The 21024-nt window shown below is 42.1% G+C and overlaps 1 protein-coding gene across 1 annotated transcript in view; it reads left to right on the top strand.

Moving 5' to 3' along the window:
• Window positions 1-21024, top strand: part of gli2a (GLI family zinc finger 2a) — an 84260-nt gene that overhangs the window by 34560 nt on the left and 28676 nt on the right. The window contains exon 3 of the mRNA XM_084907912.1: window positions 14361-14466. Within this exon, the coding sequence (XP_084764038.1) occupies window positions 14361-14466 (106 nt within the window). The remainder of the gene's footprint in view (window positions 1-14360; window positions 14467-21024) is intronic.

The following is a 21024-nucleotide window of genomic DNA, read 5'->3' on the forward strand; positions in this document are numbered from 1 at the left end:
CAGAACAGCTTACCATACTAACCTGAATATTTATGAATTATTTTCTGTAATTTGTGATAGAGTATTGAGAGAGTAATGTTGAGCACATTAGCTCAACTCTTCACACTAGAAATTTCATACCTATTACATACAGTGGTTTTTGTTGGCCTCGCTGGGTGTTTTTGTAGTCTCACGTTCACCAAAAATGCTCTGAAAAATATTTTCCTTCAAAAAGTTACAGATAAAAGTAACAACTCAAACCACGCTGAACATCCTCAATGACAAACACTGACATTTAAGATATTCTTGATGTTCCAAATCTTATTAATATCAAAACTTCTAAACACATACGGGCTTTATTTCTTTAAGCACCACTAAACTCTGTTTTTTATGAAGACCAACATCTGTATGCACATTCCCCTTCATCCTTCTTGTCCACTGTCTAACTTTCTCTCTTTCACTCGGCTGCCACATAGTGACTAGCACTATTAGCCTGTCATAACACGGCACATATAACCGGAGGTGATCCGAGGTCTCACTGAACCAAGTGTCCCTGGGGGCCTAGAGCTGTAGCAGTTGAACCCGATCACTACCTCGTGGTCTGGAGTGATGGGTACCACATGTAAGCAGAGGCAACCGCTAGCCCTAATAGTAGCTGACAAGTGGCGGTCTGATGGGGGGGAGATCGCTATAGAAACATAACCCTGTTTCAATAAGACCTGTGGCGGCGGGCTTGCTTAAAATAAAGTCTTTGTATGGTAGAAAAACTGAGCTTATGGATTGCTTGGTCTCCCCAGGTTTGGCAGACAGTGTAAATAAAATGTGTTCCACAACCTGTTGGGTCAGTCAAAATCGAAGTTTATTTGTTCCACTAGTTATCAAAACTATGAGCTCAGTCTCACTGCCAGTCTCTTAACATCCACCAAGTCGTCAGGTGCATTCAGGTTAGCAGCAGGGTTTGAGTTCAGGTAAAATACCCAGAGACTTGTGCTTTTTTTTTTGCAGGACATTACCCTTAAGATCTAATGTGTCTTGAAACACAGTCTGTCTTTCTTACCAGGCTGTGTTGTGTACTGAAAAGTTATCTTCATGCTAACTCTAGTAAATGTTCCTCCTTGTCTGCTGTGTGACTCACAACACCGCACAAGAAGAAGAGCTATCACCAATTCATGGGGGAATATACAAAATTCACAGCTCTGCTGGAGTGTCAAATGGTACTAATGCTAGATGGACAGAAATAGGACAGTGGTGTTTTTCGTGACACGGTACGTCTCAGGATGCATGCCTCAGCGCCACTGGTGTGCGGGCTCACACTGAAAAAAGCAGAATGGATTTTAGATATAATGAATACTGTATGCCCCACAAAGCTGGGAGTGTTTGCTGTAAGACTAACCCTTTAGCTACCAGTCTGGGAGTAGATGACAGAGAAAAACCTAACTAGCTACCTGAGACATGCATAAAAGTCTAGAAGCATTAATGGGTTTAGAGAGAACATGGACAGGAGACAGATTTGTGCTACTTATACCACTGAGAAGAGTTGTACGGTCAAGATATGCCCCCAAAATTCTCTGCTGCCCAAATCCAGCAACACAGCTGGCATTTGGCCCGTATGAGGTGGATGTATGGCTGAGTTGAAGCAGTGAGTCTCTGACTTAGCAGTAAAAACCAAATGTGGTCCAAAAAACTGCAAATATAGGCAACATTTGGGCCAAACACAATCCGGGGTGTGAACTAGTAGGCACTGGAAAGAAAAACACTGGATATTAGTGGAGCTGCCAAATTCACCATCGTCTTTATGGTTTTTTGCCGCAGTCATGATTCATTCCCCAGCACCCAAACCTCAGCATATGGCGTCACTTCTCACAGTGTTTGTTGTGAACTTTAATGTGGAGCCTATAAAAGTAGATTAAGAATAATACAGTGGCAGCATGTGGCACCCTTTTCTCCACAGAAAGAGCATGGGTTGGTTGTTGAACATCACAACTGTGCCACATGTGGATCATTACGAGAGCCAGGCAGGGATTGTTAAAACTTCAATGTGCTTTTATATTAGTGCTTTGAAGCAGAGCAAAGGAAAAATACTTTCTAATCAAGGGCCCGGAAAAACAAATGCCACAGTGATCAAACTGTAGAAAGACCCATCTCCAGCTCAAGACGCCAGTTATGTTTACTGAAGGAAAACCCAAACTAAATAGTAAAAGATTGATAAAATAGGTCCATCTGTATTTACTATTTGTTTTGTTCAGTAACTCGTTTTGGAAAATTCTTTAAGAAGGCATCAAATAACACTTTCTCATTACGATAAATGGAATTCATATCTGGAAACAGACGGTAAATACAATTTAGCAGGCTCTCCCTTTTTGGATCGAGTCAAGATAAGCATACAAGAGTTTGCCCTGCATTAGGTCTGGAGTTTGGCATGAGTCCACACTGTAATTGTTTCACTATGTCGCTAGTCAATTGCACAATCACTAAGACATTAGGGCGTCTTATTTTAGCCCTCCAAAACATCAAGGTCTGATGAAATGGCACTGTTATCACCACGTTGTGCTCTCAGTAAAAACATTTGACTGCCAGACTCTTAAATTTGTTCTCCAAATGTTTCATTTTCTATGTTGATGGAAGCTCTCCAGCACTGATTCAGTCTACATGTGGGCTCAATGACAGAGTGCGCATACAGTCCAGTCAAGTATGGCTAACCCAATGTTTGTATGCAAAAACATTTGGTTTGCAATTTAACAATGCAGTAGAGATTTTAAATTACAGTATAAAAATGACAGAGTTTTACGATATGATGACACAACTTCAAACATCTGTGTCACAAATAATGATGTCAGGCTTCAACATGGTACACCCAGAATGAAGTATTCCTTCTCAAGAAAAAACACAACGAAAAGTGTCAAAAATTCAAGAAGCGGAGGCCGAGTTGTCCTGATTTTGAATCACCAATAGTAATAGGGTGTCTACCAATAAAAGACTGACGATCTTAGTAAGTGTAAAAGTATCACCTAGGACAACTATTAACTATTAATAAAGCAAAAAGATGGAGCATGGTTTGCAGCCTCCAAGTGAATACACAGTTGGAGATATGATCAGGTCTGCAGTAGCACTGGTGATAAAACTAGCAATGTGCACCCAGCTTAGTGGCATAGGATAGCTTGTTAGCTTGAAAAAATACATGAATGGAGACTTCTGCATTTTGTTGTATGGCACTCAACATTCAGCGCAAAATGCCAGGTTTCCACGGCACGACATGCCCAAATCATACTGCTGAGAATCCCTGGAAATTTGTGTGTACAGCTATTAACTCGGACACTCCAGTTCATGGCATTATTAACTTTATAAGTTACCAGCTCGTTGATGAACAAGTAAAGTTTGGATATTTTTCTCAGGAGCTTGTGGTGGAGACAGTCTTAGAGCTTGAACAAGATCTAAAAACGTTGTATTTTAAATATGTCAGTATTGTGAAGTGCTTGTTTATGAGGTTCATTCCACCAAATTAGCAACGTTAAAAAATGCACACACAGAAAATGAAAATTAGCCAAAAGACATCATATTCTTCCAAATGCCCATCCTCAATCTCTTATATGGGCAAGAGTCCTAAAAGAATACATAAAAGTGTACTTTATAGCCGTCCTGATCGCATACTCTGTGCACAAATTCTGATGAGTATGACATCGGGGGATTAATGTCATAATGAAGTCATTATGCTAACACTGGATGACGAGTTCTTGCCACAACCATGAGCTGAAAGAAATGACAAATATGTTATAGACATGGGATCCTTTAAGAGAAAAAATAGTTTAAAACAGAATTTTAAATTAAATGTAGCTTTTTAATTTAGTCCTTTATCCTCAGAATGTAAGGTCTGTCACTCTAAGATGAATTTCCTATACGAGACAAATTTCTGCAATCACTGCTCCGCTGCCTGCATCTCTTGTAGTTTCAAGTTACACACATCAGGGCTTTAGAAAGTTCAGAACACACATGCTTTTTCTTCATTGTCAACTAGCTGATTGTATGGCTGTCGTCGCCAGTTCTCCACCAAAGCAGCCTTGAAGTTTCCACTCACTGTGAAAATGCTTATTTTATTTTGACATTTGCATGTTTTGACATATTCACTGAAACACTGTAAGGCTACATATGTCGAGTGTAGAGTCAATGAAACCACAATGCAGTCCAGATGCTGGGTGAAGAATGCCAATAGGAATCTGGTGGATCAATTTAGAAGCCAATTCCTTTTTCCTAGATGGTGCAAACTAGATATCCCCCTTTAAATCCACTTTCCCTTTAAGCCACTCGTGTTCTGAAAGTAATCTGAAGGCTTGAACAGCAAATCATTGGTATTCTTAGCCTGAGATGACCATATTAAGTTCCTCTCTCTCTATGACATCATATAGAGTCAAAAATAGGACATTTTATGACATTTTATATATACAGATCTATACAGTATTTTATGATACAGTCTGTGTCATATTAAAGTTCTGTCAAGTTATAAGTTCAGGTGGTGCAAAAGTGTTTCAGACCCATGCGTGATGTTTGTCCAGCCTGCCTTGAATCAATATTTCTCTTTGCCACCATGGCGTTGTGTTTAAAGGAGGTGAGCTGAAGACACGTGTACAGCCCGCTTTGACCCCCTGACATGTTTACTATGCTGTTAAGATTGCTTTGAGGAGTGTGTGAGCAGAATTTAGCGATGGAGTCACAGTTGGCTGTGCTCCAAAAATAGCGCGCAAAGGCCTCGGTGTGCAGTCCTATTGGCAGTTGCAGCTGGGCTTTGGGTGTGGCCGTTGCTTTTCTTATGACGTATTTTTTGTAGAAATACAAATTAACAGGATTATCCCCTATTTTCATATTTGAGTTCTGGGAAAATCTGTTGCAAAGTAAGTCCTCATTCAGCAGCTGGTACTGAAGTGGGTTTGAGCAAGGCATCAGCTGAAGGCTGGTCGCTCGGTTCAGGCGGCTCAGTGGAGGTCTGTGGTTAAACTGGGCAGATTCTCAGTGTTACTATAAACAAGGAAGTGTGAAAAACATTTTTTACACACGCAAAAAAATCTTTAAACGGCACAAAATAAGTGGTTAATTTATCTTCCTGTTTGTTACATTTCATCATTTATTATCATTATCATTATTATTATTGTTCCATCAAAATAATTTAAACTGAAATAGAATTGATACTTCCCATTCCAAAGGAAAGCTCCTAGTATGTAAAAGTTACAAAACTCTAGAGCCACTTCCTCATGATTGAGAGCTCTTCCTGTCTGTATCCATAAAGGTGTTTGTCAGATAAAGGAGATTCCCCTGCAGGCTCACCCCGCCGTGACTCAACTCTCAGAGTGTCACACAAGGGAAGTATCGTGTTAGCTAATTTTATCACACAATGCACGCTGCTGTCATTGCAGCTCCGGTGACAAATGACGCCTTATCTTGAGGGCTGTTCTTTGTTGTTGCTGAGTAATGTCCTAGCCACTCGCTCCCGTCTCTGGAGCTTTCATCTGCTCGCCTGTCAATTGTCACAAACCGCAGTCACGTGCGCGCACACACACAAACAGCGACACAATCGAAAATGCTCAAGTAGCGCTCTGCAGAAACAACGCAAACTTTCTTTGATATGTACACAAACTCAAGTGTCATTTCCCCCATGGGGGGATTGCTTTCTATGTTCGCTTTTTCCTCTCTGATTTAAGCTTTCCACCGCTCGGCTTCATGCCCTTCACATTTGCCCGTGTATAATCTACTGAAGACAGACTTGTAGTGTAACACGGATCAGCCTCCTCCTCTTTCCTTTGTAAATGGTTCGACCCCGTTGGCAGCGAGGCCTTGATGAAAGGGACATGTGTTACTCATAGGGATTCTTGTTTATTTGGCTTCCATACTTGCATTAAGGCCAAGTAAACTGGCCTTTAGGCTGAAGAACAACTGGAGAGATGTCAAGCACTGTTACGCTGTTTGATCACTTTCACTATGGGGAGGAGATCTGAACCACTGATTGATATCTAACACTGATAGCGTAATGCCTCTTGTGCACTTTTAAAATCCAAAAGTGTTTGCACATGGAGAATGGTTTGCACAAAGAAATGCTTAAGGAAACAAAACACACACACACACACACATCAGATCTCTAACAGTGCCTGAGGAATGAGGAGGCACCTGCAGGCCCCTTGTCATACAAAGGCAGGTAACCAGTGGCTCATTCTGGGGATAGGGTTGGGTTTTGTTGTAGCCACATGTTAACTGGGCAAATATTCAGAAAGTAGAAGATGTCTAATATTTTAGCATTTCAATTTTCCTTGTAACAGCTTTTTAATTTAGAGGTTCCCAATAGACATAAACCCCTAACCCTAGCAGGGTTCACTGCTGACCTGATGATTGTTCATTTGATTCTGAGTGTTTGTGCTTCGCTGATAAGCCTATCCGGTTACACTTTTTGAGAAATACAATGAATAATCTGCTAAACCCTGTCTGCTGCATTTTTATGTAAGACTGAAACAAGAGCCACATCACAAAAAGAGGACGAGAAGGGCAGCATTATCAGACTGTGGATCACCTGCGAGCCGATCCGTTTAGTTGGAGGCCCTCTGACCTCCTTCACAGCTGTTTCTTGTTAGTGCTTTAAAACCAATTCACAGAGTTTCCACGCTGAATCCTGCCCCAAAGAAAGAGGCCAGACAAGAGAGGGGTTTGTGAGATCCGGCTTGTCTGTGTGTATATAAACAGCGCAGTCTTAATGTTTTATCTTATCAGGATAGCTGACCTGAGAATGCAGGGGCTAGCACTTAAGATGCTCATCCCTGTGTTATGAACCACCAGCAGTCAGCTGTTGCTTTTGAGCTCTTCAAAATCTTTTTGTTTAAACCCTTTAGCATCCACCAGCAACTCATCTAAGGTTAGGTACTGAGGGTTTAAGTTAACATCCTGCCTCTTTGGAACATCTGTGAGACTTCATTTGAAGGAAAACGCCTTACGGCTTCATGAAATTTGTCTATTTAAACATGTGACTAAAACAAAACTTAACCCTAACAAATAAGTACAGTACAGTGAATTCTTTATACTGTGTAGCTTTCTAATGCAAACATGCATTTAAGCAAAGTGGAAGGATGTTGGCTGTGTCCTGCAGTCGAGGCTGAAATGGCCCACCTGCTTTTAGAGCTGTTGTAAACTTTGCTGCTATTAATGTCTCAATGAAACTAATGGACATCAGTCGTTTATTTAATATAACTTCCACGCTGATGGATATAAACATTTTCAGCAGTATAAATTATTCTAAACATAAATTATTTTTCCTCTGAAACAATTTACCTCTGGCCTTTCTAAGCCTATGTCTTCAGTAAGGGGAAGTGTGTATCCTTCTGGAAGACCTAAGACAGGCAATCTGATGGAGACCAGGTCTGTCCAAGAGATACTCCCCAGCCTCCTCCCGGGACCTGGGGAGCAGCTTACCCATGGGGGACACCTCACCTCGGGGTGAACCCCAGCTGGGACAGCTTTAGATTGATGTCCACTGCCTCCTTCTCCCACACATTGTATGCCATTTTGGGCACTTCCTCTGTCTTTCCCCTTCTTTCCTTTAAAGAAAAAAGCCCAGTTTGTAATTCAGGGGGGTCGGATGGCTGCTTTTGGGTAAAGGATGCTGTCATAGAACCGCTGAGGACGCTCTTTGTGTGAACTGGCAGCCTCTTCATCAGCTGTGTATGAGAGGTTAAAGGGCTCATGGGAGACAGACAAAGCTTTCCTGCCAGCTCTTGCCATTTGAGGTTACTTGGCTTGATTGGTGCTTGCTAACACTGTTTGGACCGGACAGAGGTCGTGCATAAACCCAGTTTTTGATAAGTAGGAAAAGCAGAAAATGTGGTTGCGACACCTCATTATGTCAAGTATCACTCCATTGGATGTTAAACACATTTACAGGGGGCCTTCTGGTTTTTCCTTACATCCTCCTGACCTACAGAACGGTGACAAACCCAGTGTGTTAATTACCTGATCTGCCTCACACCTGTGCTCTAAAGTGACCAGGCAATAAATCAGAAGTCTGTACAGGAAGCTGATTATCCCGACACCCCATCAGTCTTCAGAGAGAGGCCTGCTGTAGGCTACCTGAATGTTAGCACAGGATACACCAAATCCTGCTAAATCTCACGATTCAGGCTTAGTGGTGCATATCATATTTGTGTTTTTAGTCCATTATAAGTCTCAGTGGGTGGAGAGCCAAAAATGTAGCCAGTGTTCTTTAGAAAAAGAGCTAAAAATGGAAATTTGGAAAAAGTCTGGAGGTAAAACTGACAAAATTGCTCCTGTTTCCCCTCAGCACCTCTTTTACACCAAAGAGAGATATTAGCTCAGTAGCTAATGGCAACCCAGGTGAGATAAGGTCTTGGTAGAGCTCAGTCTTTAGAACAATTAGGGGAGGCGGTGCAGCACCTTGTAGCCCAGGTGATGGATCATACTGGTGGTGGGTTCGTGGGGTTAAAGCTAAGACTGAGGAGTGATTGGCCGAAGCAGACGTGCTGAACTGACAGAGACTAATCACAGCAGAGAGGAGCCAGCTGGGCCTGAGAGGGATCTGTAAACACGCCGGGACAGGATCGGAGGCAGCAGAGGTCTGGGCGAGTAGATTCAGCATATGTGGGGGTGGGGGTGTCATGACAATGAGACATAAACACAGGATCAGCAACAGACTTGTTAAGATTTTAATCACTCACTGACATGCACACAGTACATCATAAAAAAAAATAATATCAATAGATGTCAGCCTATTTACAGAAATTTTAATATAAACAATTATCCAACTGTCTATTGTTTATCTTGGTTTGAGTCATGGGGGCAACAGTATCAACACAGTACCTACACGTCTCTCTCCTCAGACACTTCCTCCAGTTCTTCTTCTGGTGGGATGGACACTGAGGTATTACCAAGGCAGCTGAGAGACATAATCGCCCAGTATGCTTCAGGCCTCCTCCCAGTACCACTGAAATTCCTGGGAGCCATCTAGGAATCATCCTGCTCAGATGCTGCACCACCTCAGTTGGCTCCGTTTGTAGCAGCTCTTCGCTGAGCCTCACCAGCTTTTTCTTGTGTCACTATCCTGATCAGCAAAGTTTAGGACCCAGCTCAACAGTTTTTGTCAAGTCTACCTAAGGATCCTTCAGCTTCAACTTTAGAGATTTCTGATGGATGCGCATGATTCATATGTAGAGCAGTTCTACCTGTGCTGGTCAGTACTGCAGTTCCCCTGATTCGGTTCAGTTTCAGTTCAACAAACAGGAACCTACTATAAAAGCCTTGCTATACTTTTAGGACTTGGAGACCCAAACAGAGCTGAAAGCTGATAATGTAATTTGACCAACCTGTTATTACATCCCTCTTCTTTTTTTTTCTAACCAGCTTTAAGGATTACAAACAAACCATACGATTAGCAGAAGTTTTTAAATGCTGCATATTATCTGATCCCAAGAAGAAAAACTGACTAAATTGTCCAACCAAAAAAACTTTAGTCTACAGTACAGAAGTATTAGGATCCAGCAACAAATCTAACCTGTACTGGACATTATTATGTTTGAAATATCCAATATCCTGATGTTCCATAACATAGTTACACTGATGATTCAAAACCTCTGGAAAACAATTGTGTCAGCTCTTCCAGGCTGCGAGCGTTTTGGTGTGTACACCATAACATCTACAGACTTAGCAGGAGTTCACAGGGACTAATGAATTTCCGCTCAAACCATCTTGTGTCATTACGGAGACCACTGGCCTAATCCACTTACCTTCTGCCCAGAATCCCCCTATCAATAAAAAAGGTATCATTTTACCTTCCCTGAGGGTTGTTAAAAGTAAAGAGCCACCCTGTTAAGACTTCCTTTCAAACATGGTAGTGGTTTTCGTGCTCTCCTGTAAGCCTCTAATCCTTCTGTCGCCATCACTCGCCCATGTACTGCCCTAGAGGAAGCGAAGTCTTGCAAATTAAACCTGCAGGTTTCATGTTGTGTGTGTACTGCAGGATTCCCGGATTAGGCTAAACACACACTTTTTTATTAACCTTGAGCATAGCACTTGCTGCAGTGTGTGTGTTTGAAAAGGGCAGTTCTGTTGAAGCTCCGAGCGGCACGTTTGTCTCACTCACTTTCTGGACGTCTGCTTACGGAGACCGAACTGCAGAACAAATGAGTGTCTGTCTGTGTAATTGTGAATGTGAGTGTGTATGCAAGCACATGAGCATTTGTGTATAGCCGTTGGCACGGTGCTGTGTAGTTAGGACTCGGGCCAACTTTTTCTAGTGGAATTTCCTGTCTGAATCGCGCACCCCCACCGCTCCTACTCCTCTGCTTTCTCGCCCCCATCTTTCTCCCCGCCTCTTTCTATCAAAGCACAACAGAAGCCCTTTTCCTGAAAATTATTCCTGGCCTGCTCTGGCCTTTCAGGGTATTATTATTATTATTATCATTGAGTACTTCCTCAAAGATATGAACCCACTCCGCTCTCCACTTCAGCGTAGTCCTGATCTGGGACTTCATAATGCAAAAGTGCTTTTCCTTCTTCCTCCCCTGAGTCATGAGACTCGAAGTAGCCTTTGTCGACATCGAACACCTGCCATTGTCTTTAGTGAGAGATCAAACCGAGGATTCAAGATGCAAACTAAAAAGAAGGGGTGGATGTGGGGCTCTTCCTGCTGCTTGGCAGGATGTTTAGCATGTCTGGAGCCTTCTTATGGGGGTCATGGGGGAGCAAAGATTTGTTCAGTTTTAAAACAAACATGTTACCAGAGTTCAGAGCAGATGTGAAGACTGAAAACGACTCCAGGTCAAAAGTCCCTGTGGCCGGGTTTGATTCATGAGATAAGACAGCCAGGTCTCACGGCATGAAATGGATGTTTGTTCACGATAGTTTGTAACTTATGTATTTCAATAGGAAGTTTGTTTAGTGTTTGTTTGTGAGGGGTTCAGTGGGACATGTAAATCCTGGCAAACAACTCTAAACTGGCAACGATTGCATTTTAACGCATATGATCTTTTTAAAACTTAATCATACAATTCTATTAATAAATCATGCGGTCACTCGTGTTACTGTTATATACTTAACAGTGGAAAACTGTCAAACAGTGAATAAGTAGATATTAGACCGATCTGATAAAAGATCATATTCAGGTGAGTAAAAATAAAAAGGGGAATACAACTTAATATTTCAAATGTCCTAACTATTTTCCAGTCTCCAGTGGGACTGTGTTGCATAAGACTGTGCCAAAACAAAAGTCCCTCAGTGCTCCGCGCACGACACGCTTAACTGCATATTGAGAATGATAATGAATGCTATAATAAAAATAGTTGACTCACAATCCTACGGCTATTCCATGGTATGTACTTTTAGATATAATGTTAGATGCTGAGTTCTAAACTGTTTGCAATGACACAGCAGAAGCAAAACACTTGTGATGTCAGAGATCCACTAAATGTGTGTTTGTGCAAACACTCAGAAACCACAATGCAGTTAAGATACACAAAGGCTTCCATCTGAATAAATAAATGTGAATAAATCACATTTTAAGCAGTAAATCCATGGTACAATCTTGCTGTGTAAGTAAATCTAAAGTTGTCACTGTGATTATTTTATCCTCCATGTCTCTGGCACACTGATTGCTTTTGGGACACTGTGCTAATGCCATCCACGCAGTTTTGGCTATATGAAGCCCAGGGTGGAGTAACCCCACATGCCAGCACGCCCAAAGGGGACAGACGGACGGTAAATCAAGAAGCTGAGGCGTGTGAATCGTCCCAGCCGTGTACCTGTCGGTAGTTGTCCCTGCAGCCCAGCAAACAATGCAGCTGTCTGGGTGATGGAAGGTCCTGCTCAGCCCTTATAACCCCCACATCCAGCAGCACCATCCTGGGAGGGGGTGGGGAGAGGCTTCATGCAGCCTCTGGAGCTTCTGCTTGGTGCTGGTTCTTTTAGTGTTTGTGCATGTATTTTCTCTAATGTCCTGGGCATTAGTCCTTACAGAAGAAACACCAAGACTTCTTCCTGTAGAATGTGATACATTATCCAAAAAGACTTAATCACTGTACATTAGCTTTGCAGAACCGCACAAAATATAATAAGTAAAGAAAAAGTAAGCTTCATCATCCTCTTCACCAGAGATGTGCTAGGAAGCACCCCTCACACAAATCACCAACTTCTGGCTCCACTTGTGAAACAAAGTTCAAACTTCTTTTCCCCAGCTCTACGTTTCTCTCTCTTACTGGGTGCCTGTTTTGGCTTGGTCACCAGAAGCTGACTTGGATTTGTCTGACCGTCTTGCTCAAAAATAAATAAATAAATAAAATGAGGGCAGGTCAGTGGCTGAGAACCAGCAACATAGGTCTCAATAGAAACAACAAGCCCTTGGCCTTTACAGTTCAAGGAGGAGAAGAGGCACCAGACAGATTTTTACAACTCAATTTGTCTTCTAGATCAGGTCTCACTGTTCTGGGCACATTCAGCGATTAATAAAACCTACAGGGGTTTTTTTCACTGCTCTCTGAACTAATAATTTTTATTATTTGCTCATTTTTTACAAATGAAAATCTTGTAGCACAGTATAGAACATGTGTATATGTGTGGCTGCTTTATTTTGACTACATTATTACAATGGCATAGACATCAGGACATTAAAATGTCAGTTAGAACCAGAGGGTAAAGTCTCGTTAGCTTTACTGACTGCCACCATGTTGGTTTCTCTGAGCCAGACTAACTATATTTGGATGACAGATGAGATGAGTTCTGTGTTATCAACTGCTAGCTAGCCTGGATATTAAGCCATATCCATAGACCGTATGGGAGAGATACATATACATGCTAATTGGTGCAAAGTAAGAGCCAAATAAAATCCAAGAATTTAATTCACCAAAAATTGAGCATTTTTTAAAACAATTTCTGAGCCGTAAAATTAGAGATATGGGTGTGCTGCACTGCAGTTAAAAATCTATTTAAATTGTTTTGTACAATTCTTCTCTTAATCTCATGGTTTCAACAGCGTCATTAGGGCAATGCCTCAGTAAAACCGGGCCTGTCTAAAGTCTGTTTTCAAAGGGTAAAATAATCGCTGAGCGTTAATGCGTGGTCTTAAAAAAATTCCACTCCTGTCAAATGTTATACAGTTCAGAGCTGCCTTCAGGGAACCTGTCCTCCACCGGTCATGTGTGAGCCAATCCAAATTAACCAAGAACAAGATGGTGCAACATCACAATGATTGCCTCAGTCACACTAACAAAAGGCTCTATTAGGGTTAATGTCTGTCTTTGTAACTGCCATCACCTAAAAACAACATCCAGTATTTAGCCATAGCCTGCAGGCACAGAGTCCTGTTACACACCTTGTTTTCACAGTGCTGGCTAAAGTGAATTAGCACACCTGAGGCACATCTCATAGAGAATGGTATTGTTAACAATGCAAACACTGAATGAAATGATATTATATTTATACACTATACACACACAACTGTTGCTCTTTTTCTTAAAAAAAACAAAACAAAACAAAACCCATAAATACTAATTATTCCCAGCTGCTGTCACAGCAAGTTTAAAAAAACATTTTTCACTAACAGGTGAAACTGCAGAACTTTTGTCCGGTGACAGAAATAAAAAGTTTAGTAAGTTTAAGAAGTGAAACAAAGTCAGGAAGACGTTCTTGCACTGGTTAAATTTGGGCTGAACATGTGAATATTGCTTTGCATCCCATTGGTGCTACACCAGTTTCCTCCTGACACTTGATGCCAGTGTTTTTCTTAGGCTGAGATAATGATCTGCTTTGACCTTTAACCCTTCTGGTCTTGGGCTTACTTGTCCTTGTGAGGACAGAACTCTGCTGCACAGCTCTTTGTCTTTTTCCTCTTATAGTGAACAAACAACTGGATTTGCCAGTCAGATTCACGAAAAGTCCCGCTGAGATACGGCATATTTTTCTCCATCAAAGATCTGAGATGTAAACATTTTAAAGTGGAGAGAATTAGCCAGCCTTTATGTGTGATTAGACCTCTCCTCCTCCTTAAATCATGACGGTAAAGTTTCCTATGATCTGCTGCTCTAATGACAGTAATTAATGAAAAACGGCTGTTCTAATGAGACTTCCCCTGAGCCATCAGAGCATTTATGGCAGGAAATGGCAGATTCGTGCATTTTTGGTCTGACACATAAAGCAGCATTCATTGTTGTGTAAAACTTGCTTTGGTCTTATTGGGCGGAGAGGGAGCAGTTAATGAAGGTTCTTCAGGCACACATGGGTCGGTTTTAATTACTCCTGCATTATGGGAACTGTAAAATGGAGCGGCCACTAATCAGTAACTGTATTCCAGTTTTTCGGCGAGCGTTAAGAAATGCTGTTCTCTAACATTTTTCTGTCTTTTGTGTTTGCAGGGGCGCACCACCTTTTCCCCACTTTTCACACACCTATCCCGATTGACATGCGGCACCACGAGGGGCGGTACCATTATGAGCCACACCCACTCCATTCAATGCACGGGTAGGTATCTATTGATGTCCTCTGAAACACTTTATTTCCAGCCAACTATGGGGGTTGGGAGAAATTTAATGTTTAATTCAATGTCTAATATCCAACACATTCTGTGTGGCATTAGTAGCGGAGTCTTAGTAAGTGAATATCAGCTAAACAGGTAAAATGGGGTAAAGTCATAACATTTTTCTGGCTCTTAATGGTTCACAGTTATAGCTTATGTCCCTGGGCTTGTCATAAAGTTTGGGAATCATGCTGTGTAACAAACCCAAATTAAAAGGACTTGTATTCTATTTATATTCTTTAAAAAAAAAAAGAGAAAAATACAAGACATACATACTATTAAGGAGGGCTGAAAATAAGCAGAGAACAAAAAGAAACAAACACAAACGCTTGCTCATAACAAGGCTCGTTATCTTAGATCACATGAATCATCAAGCCGTAATAACTCTTTACACAGTGCAACTACATTAGCTCAGTAAGTCATCACCTGTGGATGGAGTTCAACATGGAAAACTCACATTCAGAGTTTTCCATGTTGTAAAAGGCTACCAGTCTAAACAAACGACTAGTGTGATTTAGTTGGAGGACTTGGTGAAATGTAAAGTTGTCTCAGTGTGACATGTCAGTTGGTTTATCTCACCACCACTCCATCCAGCACTCTAGCTGTGGCAATAAAAAATATACCGTAGGTATCTTGGTGTTATGTATGCGTAACACGTGGAACGTCATGAGCAATTTGAAAGTAAAGCCAGCTGCCACTGCAGACACGGTCAAGAGAATCACCCCATCAAAGAATCTAATCCAGTCTACTAGATGGCTTTCAAAATTGTGAATGTGTCATTCTGTATCTGCCCTCGTGGACCATGGTTTAGGACTTGGGAAGCTTTCTGGTGCTGGCATCACATAAATGTGAGCTCTACCGAGAAAGTGGTCCAAACATTGAAAGAAAGTGTTTCTGCAACACAGCAACATCTTTTTTGTATCCTTTAAATGAAAATAAGAGCACTGACTGATTGAATGGTTTGTTATAACAGGGTGGAAGTTTTTTTTCCTCACTTTTACCACATGTATTCTAACCTGACCTAAAAACAAAGATTCATTTATTTTGTGACTTATGAGTGTAGCGTACCATAAAACTCTGGCCTGCTTAACATTACCACGCCTTCATCCTTATCTAAAATATTCGAACCCTAGAAGGGAACCCAGGAATAAGATCAATAGAGGTTTTGTGGGAATTGTGCTGTTACATTTAAATTCAGCCAGATCAGGTGATACACAGTGCAGGCAGAGCTATTCATCACCAGCAAAGCGAGAGAAAGGAGGGGGGGCAAGAGTGTGGCTCTGCACCCGGTTTGTTGTGATTAATGTGATGTGACTCTGACAGACTGCTCCCACTAATTCATCAAGGCCTTGATCTAGCTGTCTTTGCCCCGGCCCGCACCAAATTCACCTAATTACCGCGTGTCGTACTGGAGAAATGGAGCAGGCCGTCGGCGCAGGGCACCTGGTGGTGGAACTTCGTCGGTCACGATGGTTCCCGAGTGTCAGCGTTGCACATCCTTTTTGATGGATCCTTCATTACTGTTTGCATATAACATAATGAGGTCTGAAGGCCTTTCTATAAAAGCTGCCATCCTGCAGTACTTCTTCCATCCTGTGATTCTGTAGGTATCGCAGGGCTGAACACGTTACACTGCCTGCTCCTTGCTGCAGTCACTTAGGATATTTGTGCAAGCTGGTATTGTGATCTATATTGGCTACATCGGAATCACACAAGTGATCCTTTGCTCGAATCTCCGGAGAACAAAAGACTGTTATAAAACAGTATCTAGGCCAAGTATGTATCAACTTTCTATGAATTATGCAGGCTTTCAATGTCATGTGCATTTTTCAGCAAATTTCTAAAGGCTTGGTCCAAAAATTTAAAAGTAGCAACCGTCACCTCCGTGCCATATCCGAGCTGGCTCTGAAACACATTAGGAAGAGCTTCTGGTGGGCGGACAGTAGAACTTGGACTTTGATACAGTACTTGTGTGCTGTTTGCTGCATATGTGCATCTTCTGTGCAAACCCACAAGCCAGGAGAGCCAGCCACCGTGCCAGTACGTTTGACCGAGTAATTAGCATCTGAAATCCAGCCTTCCGTTCCCAGAACCTCAATGACAACGCCGTGGATGAGAAAAACAGATCCCCCGCTCATTCCACAGCCTGTATTTATGCTTTTTGGGAAGCAGTTGGGGGCAAATTGCAGCACTGAAAAGTTGAAATATGCCCAAGGTTTTTGTGTGGCAGAGCTGTGGCCTACACCGCCCCTGTACACAAACAGATGTGGTGCTGCTCACCAGGCAATCAGCCTGCTGACGGCCCGCAGCCCCGCAGCTCGGAATGTGTTGATTAAATACAGTTTACGCATGAGCCATTTGGGCTGCTGTTGTTTTTTTTTTGCCCTTCGTTGTTTTGGTTTGGGTAACATGGAGCGAGGCGGGGTAGGGTGGACTTTGGATTTTCGACTCCGTTGATTAGTTTTCGGTGGTTTTGACAGACATGTTGGTATCTTGTGTTGTTTCTTGTTGGCTCCAGGACCATGTTTGAATTCGGAGGCTCCCCTGAGTTGCAGCCAGGAATGTGCGGCTGAAAAGACAAGAGAGCCATCAATCAAAAGAGCGGGATGCTGCGAATCAATAGGCTGAAATTTGCACGGTTTATCGCATGGTTTCAGTGTAATTTTCTTACACTCAGAAAAGACTAAATGGTATGTGACAGTAGCGGAGCCGAATAATGGATAATTACCCACTGTAAAATCCCATCTCGTTTTAGTTTATTATCCAATCGTCTGACATAGTTCCACAAGGCCCCTCCTTTGTGTGCACAGTGCATGCTTCTCACGGAGTGCAGTATCACATCAGCTCCAAATCCTCAGCATCCTGATCAGGGCCCCAAAAACATCCAAGGCAGGATCTCACCACATCCCCTGTGGGGCAGCATGGTGATTTATCTTGATCGCCTTGGCTGCCCAGAAGTACAGAAGGGAGTGTGGTGCATCATAATTCATCCCACCCTGAGCCAGTAGGGAAAATGCCAGAAAGGCAAACACTAACTTGTTGGGCGGCTAAAAGGGCAGGGAGTCAGAAGGGGAGCTGACTCTATGTGACCTCACCGGGAACACAGAAATGGGCAGCATCTTTTGGTAAAGAAAACTGATCATTTTCAGAATCTTTATTTGCTCAGACAGTCCAGATTGAGACATTCATTCTTGTTAGAGATTTATCAGATTGGTTGAATGGCTCTTTTTGAGTTCTGGGTCCTCTTAATTAAACAGGGTTTCCCTCAAATCCTTTAACAGGCAGAACAAGTATATTTCTGTTCAGTTTAATCTTTTCACTTTTTACCTCCACACACTTGACCAATCAGCGCCTGTTGGGTTATTGGTTTGTGGAAGTCTGACATAATAAATTCATCTGACCCCACAGTCTTAATAAAAACTATAAATTTTGCACATTTGTGTTTAAAGGCTGAAATTGAAGGGAGACCAAAGCAAAAAGAGCATGTTTGCCTTTATTACAGAACTGCTTAACTTATTGTTTCTGTATGATGTTGAACTGGAACTGTTCTGGCCCGTGAAAACGATCCACTTTTCTTTACCTCATAACTAATCGTAGTGAAATCTGCCACCACCAGCGCTGTAATGTACATGCTCTGTGGTATGCACTTACTCATATGCTCAACAAGCCGTACCTTGTCCAAATCACTTTTTCTCACAGCAGCGTTTTAACAATGGAACAACAGAGAGCATGTAATCACACAGTACAGAACACAGAGACAAATAGCAATTACCTGCTTGAAAGCATGTCATCTACCAGCTCACACTGGCTTCCTATCCCTCTCTCTGTCTCTTTTTCTCCTCAAGCATCATCATCACCAGGACAAATGACAAGACATCTATATTAGGTCTGTTTTCCATTTCTTAGTCTATTTCCACTGGGTAGCCACCCATAGTGTTCAGGTATGATGGAAATCTCTTTAAGTGGCAGCTCCTGATTAAGACGCAGGGCTCCTCCAGAGCTCAGAGCTCCTCGGAGAGCTTGCTATTAAGCCTCTGTGATTGGAGCCTCGGGAAAGCACACAGACTTCAAGTAACATCTTGTCAGAAAAAGGGTGGACCGACAAGGCTTCAATAATGGTACCTGCCAAGCAGGACTATTATTTGCAACCACCTGACAGGCAGGGGCAGTAAATTTCACCTTATTATCATGGCCTCATACACACTCTTTGGCTGTTTGAGTGATTTACTGCAGCTCGAGTATTGTGTGTCAGCACGCGGGTTTGCTGTCAGCCAAGAAACAAATAACTTTGCTGATGGATAAAGGTTTAAAGTAAAATGTGGGAAAATAGGTGAGCATAAAGAGTTTGGCATTTTTATTATAACCGGAATTAAATACATTTATTTTCAAATCAAGTTTGAACTGGATAAGTGGAAGAGGATGGGTTGAAGTTCACACTTGAAACTCTGATTTTGCATTCAGTGAACAACAGTGAAAACACACTGTGGTTACAATTAAAGGCAGCTCATTTGACCTTATGTCTATAAACATAAAGACACACCTACAAATGACTGTGCAGCATCAGTGGCTGAGATATTTACTACTAAAAAGCTTTGTGCTTTAACTTTATTCGTGTTCTGATCATGTTTGCATTCTTTGGTTGCAGGTAAGTAGGTAAAACAAGGGCTTGAAACCATCACTTATCATCTTTATGTAGTTTTTAATTTAATGCATTTGTATCCATAAACAAAAACTGTCAGATATCTGCAGATTTTGGCTTGGATATCTGCCCTCTGTTGCAGATAGAATATAAACTATTATATTTTAAGATTTAATGAGACTTAAATGAAATTGACTATGTTTCATTATGGACTCAGCTTCGATCCAGGATGGAGGTACAGATGCAACATGCTCAGCAGAGTCCTGTGTTGCATTGAGGCAGGTATTTCTACTGTTCTGTCCATTCAGGACACATTGGATTGCCTTTTTATTTAGCTAAACACTGGGATTCCCAGTTACTATGATGGGCTTTGAGTCTGCTCTGAGACAGCACCAGTGCCAGCTTACCCAGGTAGTCCTTCAGTGAAGCACCCAGGCACTAATCTGAGGAGGCAGTGCCAGCCTCTCTGTATGCTGTTTACAGGCAGATCGGGCAAAGCGTGTTTTTGTGTATGGAGCGTCTGTTTCTTCTCACTTCTCCCCTCCCATCCAGAACAGAGGGCTCTTTATGGTTGTTTGTAGGGGACGGCAGAAAGTTGGCCCTCATACAAGGCCGGCAGTCTGCAGGCGCTTACTGGAAATGGAGCGAGGGCCTGGGCAGGGCTGGGCCCGGGTGCAGGTTGGCGGCCGCACAGATACACTGAAAGAAAGACTGAGCAGGGAAATTCTGAAGGGAGGATGGGGTGAGGGGGACGTCTCAGCCTTACCAGGTCCCTGACCCACCTTTCATAGCCACAGAAAGGAGTTTCAAATGGGAGCAGTCACACTCATTTTCATCAAATGCCTGATTTTTGATTTTTTTCCTCATTAACTTTGATTTATGCCATAAACTTTTGATAAATTAGGTTATACCTCTATAAAAGATTAACCATTCCTAACACACACACACACACGATGTGTACCCAGCCTGCAGTCAATGCTGCCAAAAGTCAAAACCACACATATAAACACTCATTTGTTCACACAACAGCCATGGAGATGCTGAAGTGTCAGAGTTTTCTTGGCGTCACTCGTAAAGAAAGCATTTCTGTTATTTTTATTACTTTGTATTGTTCTAGTGAGTGCTGCTGACAGATGCATTTAACTGAAAACAAGAAGATTATGTGAACGAGAGAGCTAACTCGAGGCATTTAGCGTGTAATGTTTGACAGATTTGAATAAGGCCAGCATAAAATCACTTCAATCACACACTTGAACATGTAAAGTAAGGCCTAATATGGGAACAAAATGACCAAATGGGAACATTTCAACATTCAGTTTGAACCTCTTAACATCCAACAGGTCATTGGCAACTCATCTGGGGTTAGTGTTCAGTTACACGCCACTCCTTTTTATACACTTGCTTAATCGGACCACCCAAATGGAAAATCTTATATAACATTGTATAGTTTATAGCCAACAAAATTTGCTTATTTAGCATGTGGCTAAAACGACAGCAACAAAAAAGCCCAACTCTAACCACAGATAGGTTGCTGAAGACCTGCGGGATGTTAGAAGGTTAAAAGCAGCCTTACGGTGGCCAAAACTTTAATCATTTCTTGCTCCGACTCATTGTGCAAGGCCCTCCTCAAACTCGCTGACAGTTTTAGTGAGTCATTAGTCTGGTCATTTCTAAGAAAGGGAGGACCCCGCTGTCTTCAGGGCTGTCTTACAGTTATTACCCACATCTTCCTCCCAGTGCCTGTTTCTGTCCTGACTGTAGTATGAATGACTGATGACCTATGGCTGCGATGCTCCCACGTGATCACAGAGAATGAAACTTTTCGAATGTCCTCTTCGCCGTTCACGAAAACAAGTGGATACAG

This window comes from Perissodus microlepis, chromosome 16, assembly GCF_051167445.1.
Source record: "Perissodus microlepis isolate ML-2025 ecotype Zambia chromosome 16, ASM5116744v1, whole genome shotgun sequence".
NCBI lineage: Eukaryota > Metazoa > Chordata > Actinopteri > Cichliformes > Cichlidae > Perissodus > Perissodus microlepis.